Source organism: Bubalus kerabau, chromosome 11 (genome assembly GCF_029407905.1).
Source record: "Bubalus kerabau isolate K-KA32 ecotype Philippines breed swamp buffalo chromosome 11, PCC_UOA_SB_1v2, whole genome shotgun sequence".
NCBI classification, from domain to species: Eukaryota; Metazoa; Chordata; class Mammalia; order Artiodactyla; family Bovidae; genus Bubalus; species Bubalus kerabau.
Window position 1 is genome coordinate 29,046,741 of NC_073634.1, and position 21,535 is coordinate 29,068,275.

The 21,535-nt window shown below is 43.4% G+C and overlaps 1 protein-coding gene across 5 annotated transcripts in view; it reads right to left on the reverse strand.

Annotated features, from left to right (window-relative positions):
* Window positions 1-1,076: 1,076 nt before the first annotated feature.
* Window positions 1,077-21,535, reverse strand: part of ABCG5 (ATP binding cassette subfamily G member 5) — a 44,037-nt gene continuing 23,578 nt past the window's right edge. For 3 of the 5 annotated variants that reach the window (XM_055539951.1, XM_055539954.1, XM_055539952.1), the window contains 9 exons: window positions 17,654-17,786; window positions 15,777-15,916; window positions 14,667-14,796; window positions 13,987-14,200; window positions 13,699-13,904; window positions 12,733-12,871; window positions 8,536-8,721; window positions 2,761-2,873; window positions 1,077-1,951 (listed from right to left, as the gene is read on the reverse strand). In XM_055539951.1, the coding sequence (XP_055395926.1) occupies window positions 1,758-1,951; window positions 2,761-2,873; window positions 8,536-8,721; window positions 12,733-12,871; window positions 13,699-13,904; window positions 13,987-14,200; window positions 14,667-14,796; window positions 15,777-15,916; window positions 17,654-17,786 (1,455 nt within the window). In that variant the 3' untranslated portion in view covers window positions 1,077-1,757. Of the gene's footprint in view, window positions 1,952-2,760; window positions 2,874-8,535; window positions 8,722-11,952; window positions 12,120-12,732; window positions 12,872-13,698; window positions 13,905-13,986; window positions 14,201-14,666; window positions 14,797-15,776; window positions 15,917-17,653; window positions 17,787-21,535 lie in introns of those variants that run through there. The other 2 variants (XM_055539953.1, XR_008700239.1) reach the window with 2 other exon arrangements.

Genomic DNA, 21,535 nt, shown 5'->3' on the forward strand with positions numbered 1-21,535 from the left:
TTCCTAAACTAGTGACAATCAGTGTGTGTGGTTCCAGTCCTCTGGAAAACAGAATTTTCACCATGTCTCCAAGGAACTACAGTCATAGAAACAGACAGGCGCCTTTCTTGAGTGCTGCAAAGAAAGAGCTCCCTTTAACACTGAATGTTATGATCTCAGAAATATTACTGACTTGGTGGAAACAGGATTTTGTATTATTTAATTTGATTTTCTTACACATCACTGTCCATTTTTAACTTGAGAAACTGTCACATGTTGAAAGTCATTGTGTTTTTCTAAGATAGTATCACTAACATTTAATAGCTTAAAGTCACATGCTATGTCAATTTTCCAAATGTTTCTGAGCTAGAATGAAATTCCATCTGCATATGAATAGTAGAAAAATGTTTCCACTTAGATTGTACACCCATATCTTTAGTAAGTTGAAATCAGTGATTTCAAAAGAGGTTCCTGTGGGACTCTCTTTGAACTGCTTTAATAGATTATCATCTCCAGAACTGTCTATAACTGATGTGACATATATAATCTGTAAGGCATTATGTAACTATTATACCATAATCATCAGTGTCAAAGACCTTTTATAAAAATTGACAATACTATTTTGGTAATTTACCAATGTCTCCAGATTCTTGAATACTGTTCTGAGAAATAGAATTTTACCATGGTTTCCTTAATAAAATGATCTTTCTCACTATAATGTGAGATATTTCAAATACTATAATTTATCATTCTTTACAAGTTAGGTCACAGTAACAGAACAAGTTCATGTACTCTCTAAGATAGTCTCATTCAAAGTTACCATGGTAACATGGAGACAGTTTCATTTCAGACTTGGACATGAATTACTTGAAGATCAGAAAGATAATCCATCATTTAGTCCAGAACCCACTTTTAATAATCTATATACATCATTTGATCCTTAAAAATACATACTGATCAGCATTCTTTTAATTCAAGAACATGAATCCCTAGCATGAACTCTGCTCTTCTTAGTGTAAATGTTGTGTCAGTTGAGCATCTTTTCTATGTGGACTTTAAATAACAGCTGCTCTCTAACCTTAAAAAGGTCATTTCTCAGTTCATGCGTACACTTTGCCTAGTAACATTTAATTTTGTAAGTAAATTAAGTTGACAGTGAAAAATAGCAAACTATTTTTGTCTAATGTGCCATTTTCAGTTCAGCCCATTCCTGCCATTTTTCATTTTTAACCCTCAATAAAATCAGTGGATGCTGTGTGTCACGGGCCTTCACTCAGCATCTATCCAACATCCTCTCCATGTGACTAGGTAACTTATCTGGACTTGGACACATAAATATGGGTTTTGAAATGATAAACCATTCTTACCCAATTCTGTGATGCTTTGCTTCAGTGAAACAACTTTTTCTGTTACTTACAGCTGATAATATTCAAATATTTTCTTTTTTACCAAGTCCTTTGTCAAATGTAAGCATAATCTTTGACCTATTTTTTCTGTGTCTAGAACAAAGACAAATAGTCACACTAGTCTCCCATAACTTTATGAATTATTATTTACATCTTTGAACCTGCTCGGTCACAATTTCCAAATAATACAAGTCCCTCCAAGTTGGAATAGCATTCCAGGCCTGCATGGATCCAGTGGGCACAGATGGAGTCTTAATGGTTAAAAGACTTACAATTGTACTACTGAGAATCATGTGGCATTCTTACTTCAGAAATTCAAAGCAGTCATGTATATCTAGGAGCTTAAGTTCCATTTTGTAGCAGTGTCCTTTACTATCTGCTAATGAGATAATCCCTTATTTTAAAAACAATTATTCCTAGGATGACAAGAGCTGGGATAAATGAATACAAAATGAGAAAGTTTGCTGTGAATCTGGATGTTGCACCTGGGCAGTTTCTCTCAATGAACTGAGCTCCTTGAGTGATGGTACACATTGGGTTAGCTGACACAGAAGCGTTTGAGTTGCCTGCCAGGGAAAAGATCGACAATGTCAGATATGGTACTTCCAAGATAATTGAATCCACATGTGTTTACCAAATGCCCACTAAATGCTTAGTATTCTGCTAAGTACCCTTCTTCATAAAGATACAGGACTTTTTAGAGAGCCCAGAATTCATTATTAGATGAAGCAATAGTGAGTGTTGGGAGCCTTGAAGATGGAAATGGGTTTGTTCCCACTTTGGGTATATATTCATTACCCAAATGAATGAATAGTACTGATAAAAATTATGATCACTTAGCACTGAGTATCCCAAGGTTACTAATGTTATCACCTAGAGAGATTTAAAACAACTATGACATTCTGCCTTGTTCTTTCGTTGTCTTCACAGAGTGGCCTGGGATTTCCAATGGCCAGGAGGGCCTTGCTGTATTCCCACTGCCCTCTCGCAGGATTAGGGAACACTTGTGCCAAAAATGCCTTCACTCAGCTACATACTCTGTACATTTGGGGAGAACAGGAGGCCACTGCAGCCTGTTTCAAGCTAGGTATAGGAACTGATTCCATCCAGAATATATTAGAGTTTACTTCAGTGTATGTTAAATCCATCATTTTCTAAAAACATCAGAATGCCCCTAAGCTGCTGACCTTGGACAAGTGTTTAGCTTGATGAATGCTTACTATTTTAAAAATCAGAGAAAATGTTAGACTCTTCAAAACAAAGTTTTAAATCTATTTTACATTTTACATTAGTTTTTTACTTAAAAAATACATTTCCCTCAAGAAATTGTTTTCAAATGAATATGTAAAAATAAATTCCAAAATAGAATACTTACCACAAGTGAAATTCTGTCCATAGAACTCATTGACTACGAGAATCTCAGAGCAATATTTTTGGAATGTAAAATAACCGAGGATTTTAAAAGGAATGGGCATTTCTTGTATGTTTCTTAAGAAAAGACAAAAAGAAAGAAAGAAAAACTTCAGTAGGCTTTGGTAACAGTCCTACCAAATGAAAAGAAAGGCAACTCTTATGTTTCACAAAAGGAATTATGCTTACTACAAAAAGTTCAAACAACACTGAGAAGTATAGAGAAATACCACTGCCCAGAAATAACTGCTGTTAACATTTTAGTGATATATGTAATACATATATTTATGACATTTTACATAAATGGAATCAAACTACTAATCCTCTTTCCTAACCTGCTTTTTCAAACAAATATGTATCTCAGATAGCCTTTCAAGTCAGTAAGCATAACACTGCATCATTTTTAATCACAGCTTGGTGGTCCACTATAGAAGAAACATTAATGTAACACACCCCTGATGATGGACTGGTATTTAATGTTATTGTTAGGCACCATTGATATAAACATAAAAGAAAATAATGCATCACATTAGAGGAGGATGTTTGTAATTAAATAGACTTGAGCATGCTAGAGTATGAAGTGAGAACTGAACTGTAACCCAAGGGATGGAGAGAACCAGCAGACACTCATTGTGAAACCCGTTTCAGGAGAAACCTCATGCCGGCCTTGTGCCCTTCTCGGTTCACTCTATAGCTTCTATCAGTCAACAAATATGCATTAAATTATTTCTGTTTGCAAGGCACTAATTCAGGGTGCTTAAAAATCAAATCTCTTATGATTATACAGTGGAAGTGAGAAATAGATTTATGGGCCTAGATCTGATAGATAGAGTGCCTGGTGAACTATGGAATGAGGTTCGTGACATTGTACAGGAGACAGGGATCAAGACCATTCCCATGGAAAAGAAATGCAAAAAAGCAAAATGGCTGTCTGGGGAGGCCTTACAAATAGCTGTGAAAAGAAGAAAAGCGAAAAGCAAAGGAGAAAAGGAAAGATATAAACATCTGAAAGCAGAATTCCAAAGAGTAGCAAGAAGAGATAAAGCCTTCTTCAGCGATCAATGCAAAGAAATAGAGGAAAACAACAGAATGGGAAAGACTAGAGATCTCTTCAAGAAAATTAGAGATACCAAAGGAACATTTCATGCAAAGATGAGCTCGATAAAGGACAGAAATGGTATGGACCTAACAGAAGCAGAAGATATTAAGAAGAGATGGAAAGAATACACAGAAGAACTTTACAAAAAAGATCTTCACGACCCAGATAATCACGATGGTGTGATCACTGACCTAGAGCCAGACGTCCTGGAATGTGAAGTCAAGTGGGCCTTAGAAAGCATCACTACGAACAAAGCTAGTGGAGGTGATGGAATTCCCGTTGAACTATTCCAAATCCTGAAAGATGATGCTGTGAAAGTGCTGCACTCAATATGCCAGCAAATTTGGAAAACTCAGCAGTGGCCACAGGACTGGAAAAGGGCAGTTTTCATTCCAATCCCAAAGAAAGGCAATGCCAAAGAATGCTCAAACTACCGCACAATTGCACTCATCTCACACGCTAGCAAAGTAATGCTCAAAATTCTCCAACCCAGGCTTCAGCAATATGTGAACTGTGAACTTCCAGATGTTCAAGCTGGTTTTAGAAAAGGCAGAGGAACCAGAGATCAAATTGCCAACATCCACTGGATCATAGAAAAAGCAAGAGAGTTCCAGAAAAACATCTATTTCTGCTTGATTGACTATGCCAAAGCCTTTGACTGTGTGGATCACAATAAACTGTGGAAAATTCTGAAAGAGATGGGAATACCAGACCACCTGATCTGCCTCTTGAGAAATTTGTATGCAGGTCAGGAAGCAACAGTTAGAACTGGACATGGAACAACAGACTGGTTCCAAATAGGAAAAGGAGTACGTCAAGGCTGTATATTGTCACCCTGCTTATTTAACTTATATGCAGAGTACATCATGAGAAACACTGGACTGGAAGAAACACAAACTGGAATCAAGATTGCCGGGAGAAATATCAATAACCTCAGATATGCAGATGACACCACCCTTATGGCAGAAAGTGAAGAGGAACTAAAAAAGCCTCTTGATGAAAGTGAAAGTGGAGAGTGAAAAAGTTGGCCTAAAGCTCAACATTCAGAAAATGAAGATCATGGCATCCGGTCCCACCACTTGATGGGAAATAGATGGGAAAACAGTGGAAACAGTGTCAGACTTTATTTTTCTGGGCTCCGAAATCACTACAGATGGTGACTGCAGCCATGAAATTAAAAGACGCTTACTCCTTGGAAGGAAAGTTATGACCAACCTAGATGGCATATTCAAAAGCAGAGATATTACTTTGCCAACAAAGGCCCGTCTAGTCAAGGCTATGGTTTTTCCTGTGGTCCTGTATGGATGTGAGAGTTGGACTGTGAAGAAGGCTGAGTGCCGAAGAATTGATGCTTTTGAACTGTGGTGTTGGAGAAGACTCTTGAGAGTCCCTTGGACTGCAAGGAGGTCCAACCAGTCCATTCTGAAGGAGATCAGCCCTGGGATTTCTTTGGAAGGAATGATGCTAAAGCTGAAACTCCAGTACTTCGGCCACTTGATGCGAAGAGTTGACTCATTGGAAAAGACTCTGATGCTGGGAGGGATTGGGGGCAGGAGGAGAAGGGGATGACAGAGGATGAGATGGCTGGATGGCATCACTGGCTCGATGGACGTGAGTCTGGGTGAACTCCGGGAGTTGGTGATGGACAGGGAGGCCTGGCATGCTGTGATTCATGGGGTCGCAAAGAGTCGGACACAACTGAGCAACTGATCTGATCTGAAGGAATCCAAAAGAAGTACCTACCCCTAAGGACTCATAATAGAGTTGGGAGACAGAGATTACATAGCCTTAAGACTATAAAAATACACAGCGGTGAACCATTTGTGCTTAGAAAGTATAAAAAAACAGTACCAAGTGTCCATGATATTCTTGTATTTAGTATTTACGGTTTCACTAAGTGATCCCCAAACTCCATGACTTTCAGTTATTGACAATGTTCTGAGGCACGAAATTGACTTAGCCACATTGAGAGGCGGCTGATTGGAAAGGATAGATGGGAGTCTGGGGAAAAGGAAGAACCCTAGGGCGGCAGAACAGTGTGAGCACAGGCCTATGCAACTGGGCTAGAAAGGCTCGAGCGGAGGGTCTGATCTGGGAGCAGTGGGAGGCGAGTTGAGAATGCAGCCATGACCAGCTGTTTTCAGGGCCTTGTAGGGGCTTGCCATTGAAGGACCATGAAAACGATCACATGTCAATCAGTGTTTTAAGAGTATTAATGCGGCACCAGCAAGTAGGATGGACCAGAATAAGGACAGAGGAGTAACAGCCATAAAGGGAGCAGGCTACAGCGGAAGTTCAAGGGTGAGATGACAAAGGCCTGGGACAGGGTGATGGCCAGGAGAAGACGGCTGCCCAGCTGGCTGGAGTGTGAGGAGGCAGGAACCGCGTGTCTCTGTCCTGTACTGCACCCCACAGGGCAAACACAAAGGCCCCACATGCATTTGGGACTTGACAGCGGGGAAGAAACCCAGTGTGATCTGGTCACTGATCCAGTGTACAGGTAAGTCCTAGAAGAGAGTAGTCATTCATTTATTTACTCAGTCCAAATATTTTTTGCAGACCTAATTGGTTAAAGGCCTTGGGCCAGCCACTGAGAGATGCTGTAATGCTTCTCTCAAGATGCTGACGGTGTATCTGAGGAAGACTGCAACATGAGCAGTGAGACCTAATAAAGGGGCCTGTCAGAGACCGCTTATCCTGTGCCAAGGCAATGGCAGGCAGGCTTTGTGCAGGCGCAGAGGGGGACAAATCGATCAGTGAAAGACAGGAGAAAACCAGGCAGTGACACCGAAATCCTCACAATACGTCCAAGAGGGAGGAAGCACAGACCCAAATTTATTGACGTGGGACCTTCCACACAGGGGAAAAAAGCATGCATACCTTACTCTTTCACAACAGTATGAGCTTATTTTAATTAAAGATTACATAAGAGTCTAGCAAAATACACAACAAAATTTAACTCTGGGCTGTGATACTTCAGGTAAATAACTTACTTAGTATGTTTCTACATTGTGTATATTTTTTCCCCAAAGAACCTGCATTCTTTTGTAAGAAGAACAAAGCTCTTTCCACTTGAGTTTAAAGGAAGAGGGAGCCAAAAGTGCAAATGTTGTAGGCAGTCAGTCAGGAAAGATGAGTTGAAGGAAAAATATAAACTCGATGACTAAGACGTTGATGCGGCCTTCAGGAGCAGTTTCACCCCAATGATGGGAGTGGAACCCAGGTGAAGCCTTGGGATATTGAGGTTTTGCAAAGAACCCAAGAGCATTTTGGTAATGTTGGCCACTGCCTCCCTCCCTCTTCCTATAAACCAAACACATAACGATTCAAATAAGAAAGAGGAAATGCTGCTGAAGGTTGGGTCTGTAACCTGCGGGCTTGATTTCATGCCATTGGGGTGACTGGATCCTGTGCATTTTTCATAGATGCGAACAAGCCACTTAAGCCACATAGGCAAATATATTGTCATGGTGTCACTGCACAAAAATATCTCCTTAACTGGCCAAAACCTAGCTCACTTTGCTTAATGGTATCTCACCTTTTATAAGTCACTACAGTTCATGAAGTGCTTCCACACGGATGACCTCATGAGTCTCATGTTCCCTTGAGACAGAGGGGGCTGAGATCATTATCTCCATCTTATAAACGAAACTAATTAAGATGGAAAAGCGACTTGCCAATGGTCACTTGGCAGCTGAGTGGTAGGAGGAAGACTCTGACTTCAGGGAGCCACATGCTTCCTGAGAGGCTTTTTACAGTGTGAGCAGAACAAAGTCAAGTCTGAGCTTAGTTTTCTTACCTGAACATCGATTGCTCTGAGTTAAATAAGTAAACAAAGAAATATGATTACATGTAATAGCTGCTCAGTAGCTTATTTGATTGGTTTTTAAGTCAAAGAAATAGCCGTCTTCACATTTTCTCAGGGACCCACAGTTTGCTTGCTAGATCCAACTCACATCACCTACCAGGAACCACTTTCACCCTCCTAAAATTTTCCACCCTTCTTACTACTACTTTTTTAAAACATATGTATGTGTGCATGTATATTTTTTCCTGGTTATAAAAGAATGCTGTCCATTATAGAAAGTTCACAAAAGAGAGGAAAATATAAAGAAAAATTAAAATGAATGTCACCCAGAGATAATTACTGTTAACATTTGGTACATGTCCTTCTGGTCCTGATACTTTCTTCAGCAGTCTCTTACCTTCTCTTACCTCTTTTCTTATCTGACTATTCTAACTTCCTTGAAATACCTGGGAATTGAGAGCTGGACTAGAAACTCAACAGTGCCAGGGGAAGAAATGGACTAAATGCATGCTAGTTAGCCTGTAATAGGCTGTGCTTCTGGAGGATAGCTTGGTTTTTCTCCTTTTGCTATAATGTCTTATGACATATGAATCATATTGATAACACACCTAAATCATCATTTCCTGAATCTCACTCTGAAGACATTTTATTGAATAAACTGTAAACAGTTCAGAGTCTAAGCAATATTGATTAGTAAGCGCTATAAACACTCTGGACTGTGAGGTGATAGAGTATCACCACGCTCCTCTGGAATGCCTTACAATCATCATCATTAGGTGATCATTAACATCAAACCACACCAGTCTAAATCAGTTGGTATTGTTAGATCTTACCTCACGAAGCCAGAGCCCATAAGCACCCCAGCAATGGAGAGCAGGGCCACCACGCTGTTGACCACATTTGGGTTTTGGATCACGCCAAGTAGCACAAGGCTTAGAAATTCACCAATTAAGTGGGGGGCCAAGAGAGCAACAGAGAAATATGCAAATCTGGCAGCCTCAGGGTATAAGGCCAGAGTCCTGGAAAAACATAAGGTCTTTAGTTCCTCTCCAAGGGTTATAAGAAAAACTGCACAGTTGCCTTCTAGGAATAAATCCATGGTAGTTAGTGGGTGAGAAGAGTCTGCAGGGCAAGCCAAACCCCGCCTTTGAAAGGCCTTTTTGGAACACAGCATTTGAGGCCATTTTGTCCCGAGAACTGTTCTGTTGGCCCCAAGTCAACTGAGCCCCCTTTTCCTTTTTTACATCTCCTCTGCTCTCCCAGAAAAATACCAACACTTAGAGGATGGTCACAACTCACTGCATTAAGTAGGGCTGAAGTGTCCAGGCTTCTCCATAAGCAGCCACATTCTACCTGGCCAGCACTGCTCCCGCCCTAATGCCAAGGACTCACAAAACCTGGTTCTCAGCCCCTCCTGGGCGCCTCATTCCTATATCCTGGGGTTATTGCCAGTATGAGAATCCTTCTCCGCTTTTCTGGGGAGGGAATTAGCCCTCCCCAGGCCCGTTCCATTCCATTCTTGTCTTATTCTACCAAACCCTTCCACTGATTCGACCTTCATGTTCTTGTAAACAAGCTACCCTTACAACCCCTTATATTCCTTTCACCAAGTAACATTTCCCTGGTGATAGCATGTGCTCAACAGCCCTCAGACATGGCTGCTCTTTCTTTCATTTGTAGAGTAAGGAGGAGTTAGCATGTCTTAACATCCACCCCTCCCTACCACTCTTCAAGGTCATCTGCCTTTCCTCCTGTACAAATCACGAACTTTGCTTACGCTATCACTTCTCTGCCCCAGTGCAGTCCTCTGTGACTTTTAAGGCATCGTCTCACCTTTCATGCTTTCATAGCTTCTGGACCAGGGTCAGTTTTACACTCCTGTCCATCATTATTATCCTCAAGGTCTTTAATCTTGATAATTCATCAACACCAGTGCCTCCTAATTAGGTAACCTGATCAATTCCAGTGACTCCACCCATTTAATCTTGATCACTCACCAGGTCTTGTATTTAAACGTTACTTGTTACTTAAAACTGTTCTATGTTAACCTGATTTCCCTGTCTCTGGTCTAATCTGGAAACGATCTGTGAACTATCCAATTTTTCTGTAGTTTCATCTACTCTCAATCTAGTGTTTTTTCTCAATAGTCTTACTTAACATGTCATAAAATAACCATTCCTTGAGTCTGCTAACCTTTTAAGCAACTTCCCCCTCTTCATTCTATTCTATACCACCAAGCTTCTCAAACAGCATCTCCTTCCATCTCACTCCTTCTTCCCTTGTAAACCTGCCTTGCACCCCCACCACGCTGCTAAAGATCTTTTTTGGAAGAGCACCAATACCTCCTTAATCTTTTGATACATCTCCTTGAACATCTGCAGCACTGACAGGTATATTATATGCCCCTGAAACTCTCTCCTCTCTTGGGGTCTCTGATGCTGCCTGATCCTGCTTCTCCTTCCACCTCTGACCACCTCTCTGCCTCTCTCACTGAGTCACTTGCCTCTTCCACTCTCTGAATGTTCCTCTTAAGATATTATACTCAGACTGCTTCCTCCCTTTCTAACATTCTCTCCTAAAGAATCCATTTCCAGGTCTTGACTCTTACTCCTCTTGCCTTTATTTTTTTTCTACACCAACCTGTCACCCAAACCTCAGACTGACATCTCCAGTTGGGTGTCCTGTAGCATCTCAGATGCAATGTGTTCAAAACCAAATCAATTCTCTTTCCTGGCAAACTCGATAAGGAGGTTGTCCCCTTCCCATGGTCCCAGGCTGAAAATGCAGGCATCATCCATGATTTTATTTACCCCTCAACAAATCCATTTCATTTGAGTTCATTCAATTCTACTTTCCCAACATCTCAAAGTGATCTCCCCCACTTTCTGTTGCCACTGATACTGTCTTTACCAGGGCCTCTGCCCTTCCCAAACAGTTGCCACGGCTCCTCACTGGGCTGGCCAGTGTCCTGCCCTAACTCCAGTCTGCAACCAAAGTGACGTGGACCTCACCCTCCTGAGTCAAACAGATATGAGTCACTCTCTGAGGTTTGAAATCCTCCACTATGTCCCAATATCTAATCCTCCTCAGCCCCTTAGCCTGGCATTCAGCACCTCGCCTACCAGGCTCCAGGGCCATCAGTCATATTTTCCACTACTCCTTCCAACTCTCCTTTCCCCACAGCACAACTGAACCTTTTCTCTGAAAAGGTCTCATGTGTTTTTGCTTCTAAACTTATGTTCCTTCTCTCTCTTCCCCTGGAATACCCTTGCTCCTTTTCCATCTGTTCAAATGTTGCTCATCTCTCAAGTTCTCCTTTATAAAGCCTCCAAGAGGCCCTCTTCCTGCCCAACCAAATGGACCCTTGGTCTCCTTCGGGTAATTCCCTGGAGATAAGGATGGGGAAGAGACATATCCCATTGGTGCCTCAGCTTCCTAGTCTTCAAACAAAAATAATGAATAATGCCATCTTTACAGAATGGTGACTAGGATTACATGAAATGATATATTTAAACCTCTTAGTGTCTGACATAAAAGCAAGCACTCAATATGTTAGTCATCATTATTGTCATTATATGCCTCAACACAGTGGTTTTTTTATGATAATATTTATTAATATTGCTTATATTAATCTTACATTTTCTTGAATTAAAGTCATGTGGAGATTTGCTTATGTCCACAAGCCATCATCTGAAACACTTTAGGGGCAGATGTGTTTTGGAATGCGGCAATTTACAGATTTGCGGAAGGTGTCATACTGCATAGACCATGCTTGCCAAAGTGGGGTTCAGGACTTCAACTGCATTCAAGCACATTAGTATTTCCAGGAAACAGAAGTGTTACTGTTGGGAAAGTACAAAGAACCTCATGTTGGTTCCGATCAGATTTTGCTACTGAGTGAGTTTAGGTCTGATATGCTGCTAAGAGTCAAAAAAACTCCAGCTTTCAGTCCCCACAAAGAGTCAGACGTGACTGAGGATGCACACATGGGTTGGGCCTGTAGTTTACATCACAGATCAGAGATTCAGCGTGTTCCTGAGCGTCAGAGGATAAAGAGGCCTCATCAGGACCAGCAAGGAGGGCCACGCGGTCCCTGCCACACCCTCGGCCGTGAGACTCCACCCTCCTGCTCACCAGAACAAGCAGTTTTGCCTCTGTCACCCCCCAGGTTGACACCGACATCTAAGAGCCTGCAGCAAGCCTTTCCAACTCCTCATCTTAGAGCTCAAACTAACCAGGCTGTTGCTTACCTTCTACCTGTGTTTCACTTGATTCGTAGTAATTATTCACATGGCATATCATGGGTCTCTCTATTAATAGGAGCACAGCACAGGAATGCAGCGGCCTGAAGAAAGACAGTGTCTCCAGGGCCGCCTGAAGCCCTCTCTTGGGATGACAAGCTGGGCACCTTTCTCTGCTGGAGTCACAGAATACCACGTGATTCCCCATCTTAGGGGAAAGCCACAGGGATTAAGGAAGATATATCTCTCTGTCACACCAAATCAACAAATGACTCTACATACTTTCAGATTATATCTGTCAAAAGTTCTATGAAATAAAAAGCATCATCTACAAACCATCCATCAAAAGCATCAGGGATGCTTCATGGTTTTTCAAAGCCCTCTTCCCATAGTCACTCTTGATTCCTCAAGCCCCCATCACCCCCAACCAACTGCAATGCCCCAGGTCTGTCACTGAAATCTCAGGCAGCATTGCTGCTCCAGCTCACAGCGGCCTGGGCAGCCTGGTCCCAGCTACTCCCGAGCCCTCTGCTTGGGTCAGTGAATGTGGGACAGGCTATTCCCTGGTATGTGTAGTCTTACTGGTCTGCTCTCAGATCCCATGTGGCCCCCAGTGGGGTTCTCATATTTGCCCTGAAGGACAGAACGTTGTATAAGGCTTTGGTGGGCAAAGACAGGCCCTCCAGAGCGGAGAGCGGTTTATCCTTGGCCTCTCGCTCCACTGGTCCCACTGGCCAGGGGAGGCATGGCCTGGGAGAACCGAAGGCCTCGGGACACCCTCTTCCTTACCAGTAGCACACACTGCAGCACACGAGGGTGGCAGTGACGCTGAAGGGAAGCACGTGCAGCATGTAGGCCAGTAGCATCTGCCACTTGTGATACAGGCCATCCTGGCTCTCCTGGTCACTGACGGCACGCAGCACAGGAACTGGGCACAGAAGGCAGGTTTCAGAAGAGCCGGTCACCACACAGCTGGTGGAGGGGGCGTGGAAGGGCAGGGGACGGTGCTAGCCCAGGCTGAACTTGAGGTCTATCAGCACTGGGTGGTGAGAACCAGCTGGGGCCCCCCATTGATGGAGAGAAGGGACTGCCATCCATAGAGCTATGGACTCCCCTCTCCCCCAGAAACATACATTCTATGGGAACCATAGTAGGATTACAGTAGGATCATTTATTTCCGTGTCTCTAAAGTAGAGGAGGGGTGTCACCAGTTCAAAAATACACATGCAAAAGAGACACAAATGAGTGACGTGAGGCACTGTGTCCTCTTTTTGTGCAGGGCCTTGGCACAGAACATCAAGCACCTAGGTATTGCTTCTGGACTCCCACTGAGTTTGAAAACCATATGCTGGCTGTCCTAAATTAGGCTCCATAAGGAACATTAACAGTGCAAAGTTGGCCAGGCATCCTGGCCCCAGTGAGCTGCGCTTCCTCATGGCTAAGATAGGATACCAGGGCTGACCTAAAACCACCACCGTTAGGTGCCCCATCAGCTCCTCATAACTTCCTGTTTCACCTGGATCCTCAGAAACCCTCAAGGAGATCCACATGGTGACCTAATTCTCACTGAGGTGTTAGCAATTCACAAGTTACCTTTTCCCAGAGAAAGAACCTGGAGAGGGCCAGGCTGAGCTCAGAGGAATACCCTTATGTTGGTGCAGTCTCGCAAGGTGTCAGCTGGAGAAAGGAGATATTCAGGGAGAAAGAAGCCCCCACCCCCACTCTGGGGGCACACCTCCTGGGCAAGGCACTCACACAGGGTCACAGCGTTGAGCATGCCTGTGTATGGCATGGCACCCACAAACTGGTACAGGAGACCCACGCGATCCTGGACGGCACCCTTCAGCACATCCTTCCCCAGTCGTAGAAGGAAGAAAATGACGAACAGACCCATGATCAGATTCTGAGTAAGACGCATCGTCACTGCCAGCTTATTTCTCAGTAAGTTTCTCATCACTCTCCTGAAAGCCAAACAACCCTGTTTCAATTGCTTTTCTTTTACGGGTGGATGTCTACCCATCTGAAACGGGGTGAGGCTCTTACCTCAAGAGAACACACAGTTTAGAGAGGGCTCCAGGAGAATCTCTGGTTTTGAAAGGAATCTTTGGTAATGTTTTCAGATGTTTTGTTCTTTCAATAGCCTCCATGGTTTTGTGATACATTGCTGATTCTTTGTAGGCAAATTCAATCATCTGGACTCTTTTGTAGGTTTCTATTTCTCGTTCTTTGCTTTGGGTATCCACTGATGTCAGGTCCACTGAAATTTTTTTCCACACAAAAAACACATGTGCTTTTAAATGCATATATATACACAATGGCTAATATATGTTTCATCATTGATTTAGGAGTTCTAGCCATAATACTTCATCTCATCAAAATAATACCTGTTGTTAATGCCCACCTATAAAAATCATTTTCAATATTTTAAAGCTATCAGCAGGGCCATGAGGATCCCCATAGGCCTGTCTGGGAGAATCCAGATGTTCAGTTAGTTTTCCTCTGATCAAGTAGAAGGGCACCATTTCGAGAGAGATCCCCCACCTCATTCTGACAGGTCATCTTTGGCAAGTTAATTGACTCGGCCAAATTAATATTTTGAAGAGTAAAAACGCCAGAACAAAAGCAGAAATAAAATCCACTCATACAGGTGTCATTTAAGCAGGAAGATGAGATGAGAAGGTTTTAAAAACATTTATGATCAGTAATGTGAAAGAAAAACTTACTATAAAAATCAAAAGGGTTTGAATGTTCAGGACAAGGGTAACCACAGCCACTGAAGAAATCAAGCATTTCCACTGGTGTCCCACAGAAAACCAGCTCTCCGCAGCTCAGGATGGCGATTTTGTCAAAGAGCTGATCGAACGACAGACAGTCTCAGTGTGTAATCAGGTAACTTCATCCTTATGGAAAACAAGTCTCAAGCAGTCAGTCCTCTGAGTGTCTCAGCCAATCATGAGTACTCTTACTGCGGCCATCGGAGCCACTCAAGATGCATCCCTACTCTTTCCAGCCTGGCTTGCCACTGCAGATCCTGCAGCCTCCCAGCTTGCACCCAGCATCATGTCTAGGATAGAAAGCAATTCATAGACCTGGCCAGACAACCAGGGTTTGAGTCCCAACCATGCCCCTAAGTGAGAGACCTTGGACAAAGTTTTTTTTAAATCTCAGAACTTCATCTATAAAAGTCAAATAAGAGCTCCCTAAAAGGATCCTGAGAGATTAAGGTGAGATTTTTGGATAGGAAATCTGTATGATTTAGAGGAAAAACAGACTTGAAAGCCAACCGTTAGTAGAACATGAAGGCCAGTTCCAGCTTTTTATTAACTGTGATGTTGGCTCCATTATGTATCATTTCTAAGTCTCACTCTTTCCCTCTGTAAAGTGAAAATACTGGTACCCACCTCAAAGGGTTGTGGTGTGGATTAAAGGAGCTAGTGCATAGAAGCTGTCTGGAACGTGGTAGTTGTTTCAGCACCTTATGGTAGGTGCCAACCTCTGCCCTTCCCAAATCTAGAGCTATTGGCTTCAGTTGCTCTGGTTTAGGTAGATCCCTGCTAGTGGTAAAGAACCTGCCTGCCAATGAAGGTAGATGTAAGAGACGCGGGTTCGATCCCTGGGTTGGGAAGATCTCCTGGAGGAGGGAACAGCAACGCACTCCAGTAGTCTTGCCTGGAGAATTCCCATGGACAGAGGAGCCTGGCGGGCTACAGTCCATGGGGTCGCAAAGAGTCGGACACGACTGAAGTGACTTAGCACACACGCATGCAGGTAGATCTCAGCCCAGTACACATATACCCCTGACGAGTTGAGCTGGAATGAGACATCACCCTCACCTGGAAGAGCTCAGAGCGGGGCTGGTGGATGGTGAGGATCACAATGCGGTCCCTGCGAGCCAGCTCTGCCAGGAGGACGACGATCTGATTTGCAGTCATACAGTCCAGACCGGTGGTTGGCTCATCAAACAGCATGACCTCTGCAGGCAAAGAAAGGCCAAGCATCTGAGTCACTGCCAAGCCTGCACTCTGTGCTCTAGATTCAGAAAGTTGAATAGTTTCTTACTGAGCTGTCTTGTCCCATCCAAACAAATACAGCCAGAGCCCAAGAGAAAACAACTGATCTGGGAGGGCCCAGCTCCCAACTCCTGAGCAAATTTCAGCCTCAATCCTTGCGGGGACAAGGCAGCAACCAGATCAGTCCTCTCACATGGCACTATGGACCATTTTGGCTCCATCTGAGGTTAGGGTACCCCAGAAACCATAGACAGCAGCCCACCAGGCTCCCCTTATCCCTGGGATTCTCCAGGCAAGAACACTGGAGTGGGTTGCCATTTCCTTCTCCAATGCAGGAAAGTGAAAAGTGAAAGTGAAGTCCCTGAGTCTTGTCCAACTCTTAGCGACCCCAGGGACTGTGGCCCACCAGGCTCCTCCGTCCATGGGATTTTCCAGGCAAGAGTACTGGAGTGGGGTGTCATTGCCTTCTCTGAAAGGCTGAGAAGAGGCTGGTTAAAAGAACAAAATCTCAAAATTATAGTAAGTAAAGTCAGTGAGAGGAAGACAGATACTATGTGGTAGCACTTATATGTGAAATCTAAAATATGACACAAATGCAGTGATCTACGAAACAGACCCACAGACCAGGTATAGAGAACAGACCGGCGGTTGCCAAGGGGGAGGGGTGCAGGAAGGGATGGATTGGGAGTTTGGGATTAGCAGATGCAAAGTATTATATATAGCATGGATAAACAAGGTCCACCTGTATAATACAGGGAACTGTATTCAATATCCTGTGATAAATCATAACGGAAAAGAATACAAAGAAGAATGTATATATGTAATACTGAACCATTTTGAGGTACAGCATAAATTAACATTGTAAAGCAACTATACTCGAATAAAATAAATTAAAAAAAAGACACAATCTCACTTCATGTCTGCTGCTGCTAAGTCACTTCAGTTGTGTCCGACTCTGCACTTTCCAATACCAACTGGGTTTTCGCACTGCAAAAAAACTCTGACCCACGAAACAAAGTCCAAGATGGGGCAGGGATTTGAGTTCTTTAGAGGGTTTAATTGTAGCTTATTTCTACCCAAGAAGTATGGGGGCTCTTAAGAACATCCCTCTTATTTGCTCTGAAGAGCAGGCAGTCTTGATCTACCCCAATGTAAAGAAAGTATGCAGATCTATTATGTCTTCTTCCAAGTGCACAGAAGTGACAAAGTTTCCCCAGGTATTGGGGAAAATGACCAAGGCAGGAAGGAAAGATGGCCATCTCATCTTGGTGGCCCTTCCTCCAGTATACATACTTTCTCATGTATCACTCAAAGTTCTGTTTTAATTCCTACCATTTCATAAATACTTCTAGTCATACCAAAACTCACTGCCTCTCCAGGGCAGACACAGTGGCACTACCCTAGTAAGAAGCAAGGATGGATAGGGCAGGGTCCATATTCAAGGAAGACCTTAATTGAACATCAACACAGAAGCAGTGCTTCCAAGTCTATGAGCTGTTTTATACTTGGATGATGGAATCACTTTAGGAACTATATAGTATTTCCAAAGAAACTGGCTCCCCACTTTGAAAAACCTCAGTGGCTTCAGTTCAACACAACCCACTTTCCAAATGGAAACTTGTAAAGAAAGGGCTGAAAATGTCTGTAGACATGTGGAAGATGCCAGGCAGCAGCCAGTAGCAGTTCTGGGTCCCACTTACTGGGATCCTGGAGGAGCTGGGCTGCAATGGAGACTCGGCGCCTCTCACCATGGGAAATTCCCCCAAAGCTGTAGTTGCCAATCAGCTGATCTGCCACATGGCTCAAACTCAGCTCCGTCATGACTGCCTCCACCTGTAAGACACAATGTCCAGGAAGGCTGGTCACTGCTGGGTTGCTGTTCCAATTCATAGGCTGAAGGTGGCAGGGGAGAGGCAACACACTTCTCTTGAGTGCTTGGGCCACTTTTAGACTCACCACGTCCTAGGAAAAGCACCCTTAATACAGAAGAATCCAATTTGGTTTAAATCACAATGGGTTTCCCTGGTGGTTCATTGGTAAAGAATTCGCCTGCCAAGCACAAGACCTGGGTTCAATCCCTGAGTCGGGAAGATCCCCTGGAGAAGGAAATGGCAACCCACTCCAGTATCGTTGCCTGGGAAATCCCATGGACAGAGAAGCCTGGTAAGCTACAGTCCATGGGGTCTCAAAGAGTCAGACACGACTTACCAACTAAACAACAACAAATTGGATTAAAATAAATAATATGAATTTGTTTTCCCTGAAAGACCTTAGAGCAACAAAAACGGCTTCTACTAGTTTCAGGGAAATTCAGTAGGAAGCAATGGAGATTTTGTTGAATTCCTGTTTTCAGATGCTACAGTTAGTCCAGCCCGTAAGAAAACCCCCAAAGGTGTAGTTACGATATAGCTTAATTTTTAATCTTAGGTTTTTGAAACTTTATTATAATAAATGTTTCATATGTTTAAGAAAAGATTCAATTTCGTTTGAACTAAACCTCACTTTTCCTCTGTAACCCAAATAAGTCCTGGAGTCCCATGTGATCCAATCTCACTGTGGCTTTGGATCAAATATAATCCAGCTATCAAAAATAATTAAAAACAAAGCCAATCTTTATTTGAATCTCTTTAAGGACTTTAAAAGGGACCTAGTTTATAATCTGCAGCCATAAGGACTTTAAAAGGGACCTAGTTTATAATCTCCCGCCACACTTTAAAAAATTCCTTTTTCCCAATTCTTGTCACCCTGCTTATCTTATACCCTACAGCTCCCTGAAACCCTCTCCTTACTCAACTCAAAATAATAACCAGTAAAAAAAAATTCTTTACTGACTCTCAAATCAAGAAGGTTGACCTTTTCCTTCCCTCTCCCTCTTTTCTTCCTCAGCTTATCCCTTCTCCAGAGACCCTTCAAAAATCTCTATTTCTGGCTCCCCTTTGATAGAAAGAGACTGAGAATACTTATATATAAGGCAATGAGTTTTGTTCCCGTACATCTCTAATGAGATTGTGTTTCTTTTACAATGAAAATAGAAGCAAAATACCACATTAAAAAATAACAACAACAACGAACTAAACTGGAGTAAGGGAGGGAATAACTTATGGAACAAAGTTCCAGAGGAAACAGGGAGTCAGAGCAATGCACGAAGCTTTCACTAAAAGAAAAGACACATCTGAAACAGATACAAAGGAATAATGAGGTGGTTAAAAATGCATAAGCAAGCCAATATGATTTGTACTGGAAAAAAGAAGGGTGTTTTCTTGCCATCAGAGTGGAAGGATCCTGGAACTGAGTTTCACTTGACATGGCAGGGTTTACATGTGCACCAGCCAGGGCAAATTTCTGAGCATCACTTTCATCTGCTCTGCAACAGCAAGAAAGGAGTAAAGCTTGCCCCTCCTGGCTCAGAAGGGATGGAGAGAGGAGACATTTACTAAATCTGTTTCATATGTCTCTGGCTAGAAGCCTCTCCCATCTTTTGCAAACTGCACTGAGAACAGAATAATTCTCAGAGTCTTGGAAGGGACCACGAGGATCATTGGGATCATCAATCCTCTCCGTGCTATGTGATTTCACATAAACTGATTCATTCTTCATATCAGCTCCAGGAAAGATGCATCATTACTCTACTACAGGGAAGAAAAGTCCATAGACTGCCAAAGGTCACAGCATTAACAAATGGCAGAGCTGGGACTGAGAGCAAGCCATGTGGCTTCTCAAGTGGTCCAAGAAATATAAGGGCAGCACAGTCTGCCCACATCAATCACGGCTTTAAGCTTGGATTCGCAGAGGACAGAGGCAGATCTGTTGCACTTTCTGCTCTGTCTAGCCAAAGCTATGGTTTTTCCAGTGGTCATGTATGGATGTGAGAGTTGGACTATAAAGAAAGCTGAGCACCGAAGAATTGATCTTTTGAACAGTGGTGTTGGAGAAGACTCTTGAGAGTCCCTTGGACTGCAAGGAGATCAAACCAGTCAATGCTAATGGAAATCAGTCCTGAATATTCACTGGAAGGACTGATGCTGAAGCTGAAACTCCAATACTTGGGCCACCTGATGCGAAGAACTGACTTATTGGAAAAGACCCTGATGGAGGAGAAGGGGACGACAGATGATGAGATGGTTGAGTGGCATCACCAACTCAATGGACATAAGTTTGAGCAAGCTCTGGGAGTTGGGAATGGACAGGGAAGCCTGGCATGTTGCAGTCCATGGGGTCGCGAAGAGTCGGACACGACTGAGTGACTGAACTGAATGACTGCTCTGTTTATCACAGATACTTCCTTCTCCCTAAACTACTTTGTCAGGATTTTACATCCTGTAGACTGTATCTGCTCAGAAAGTACCCTCAAGCAGGGAGAATAATATGATAGGAAAGTCTGAAGGACATTTAGGGGCTGCAAGTGCCAGGAAGAGGGACCATCCACAGGAAGTGAATTTGCCATTGACCAATTTCAGATACCCTTGAATTTTCTGAGTATTTGTGCAAAGATATGCATTTTCAGGATGGAAAGCTCAGTGGCTTTTTCAGATTCTCTCCCTGGGGTATGTGATATAAATGGATCACCATCTCAAAAGAACCTGCTTATGACTTCCTTTCTCCAACTCAAATACCAATGAGATCTCCTACCCATTTTAGAGAAAAAAATACTAAAGCAGGGAGACAAGCCTGCAGAGGGCTCATCTGCCACTGTCAGAGGGGGCTAAGTCATGGGAACATGCCTGTGCCTCCCTGTGGAATGATCTCTAACCTCCATCTTTTCCGACCACAGTGGGGCCCAGGGAGACATGATGGAGCCAGAGAACCTGGTTCATGTCCCAGTTCTGCCAGTCTGAGGTGCTGGATCTCAGTCTTCTTGGGGATCAGTTTCTTGAGCTTAAAGACAGAAGTAATGCCTCCTTCATAGAGCTGATGCCAGAATGAAATCAGATACTGTGTGTGAGCAAGGTCTGATGGATGTCAGCCAAGGGTGAGAGTACAGAGTATAAGATGGGAGAATTGCAGGAACCTTACAATGCCTTCTGAGCACTCCAGTGTTCCAGGGAGGAACAGGGCTAGCCCTCACTCTGTGGGGCTGATGGCTCTTCTTGAAGGTTCCTCTGGAGTGAAAGCTATGCACCAGGACATCCAGGGCAGTGCGTCTAGGACTGTGAAACAGAAGAATGCCCTTTCCTGACCCAGCATTATAACAGCAAGCCTGCTGGTACTCCAGACACCATTCAGACCTAGCTCCACAGCACTTGGGTCAAGAGGAGTAACTCCCTGATGACAGGTTCAAAGGGGTCTGATAAAAATGGAGTGACTGCTGCCCCTTCAGCTGAGATGGAGGATCCCTCAGAGCCTCAATGGCATTGAAGAAAGACCAGCTTTGGCCACTGAAGTGCAAATGTAATGTGTGTGCCCAGGAGGAACCTCATTGAGCCTCAGGGTGGTGAAGTCTCTGAGGCAGATGTCATGGGCAGGAACCTCTTTCCCAGGGAACTGTGCCTGCTCTGCAGGTGGTACATGGACCTGTTCTTGGTTCCCTGTGTGTTTCCAGTCCAGACAGAAATGAGACAATATTTTTAGGTGAGGTCCCTGTG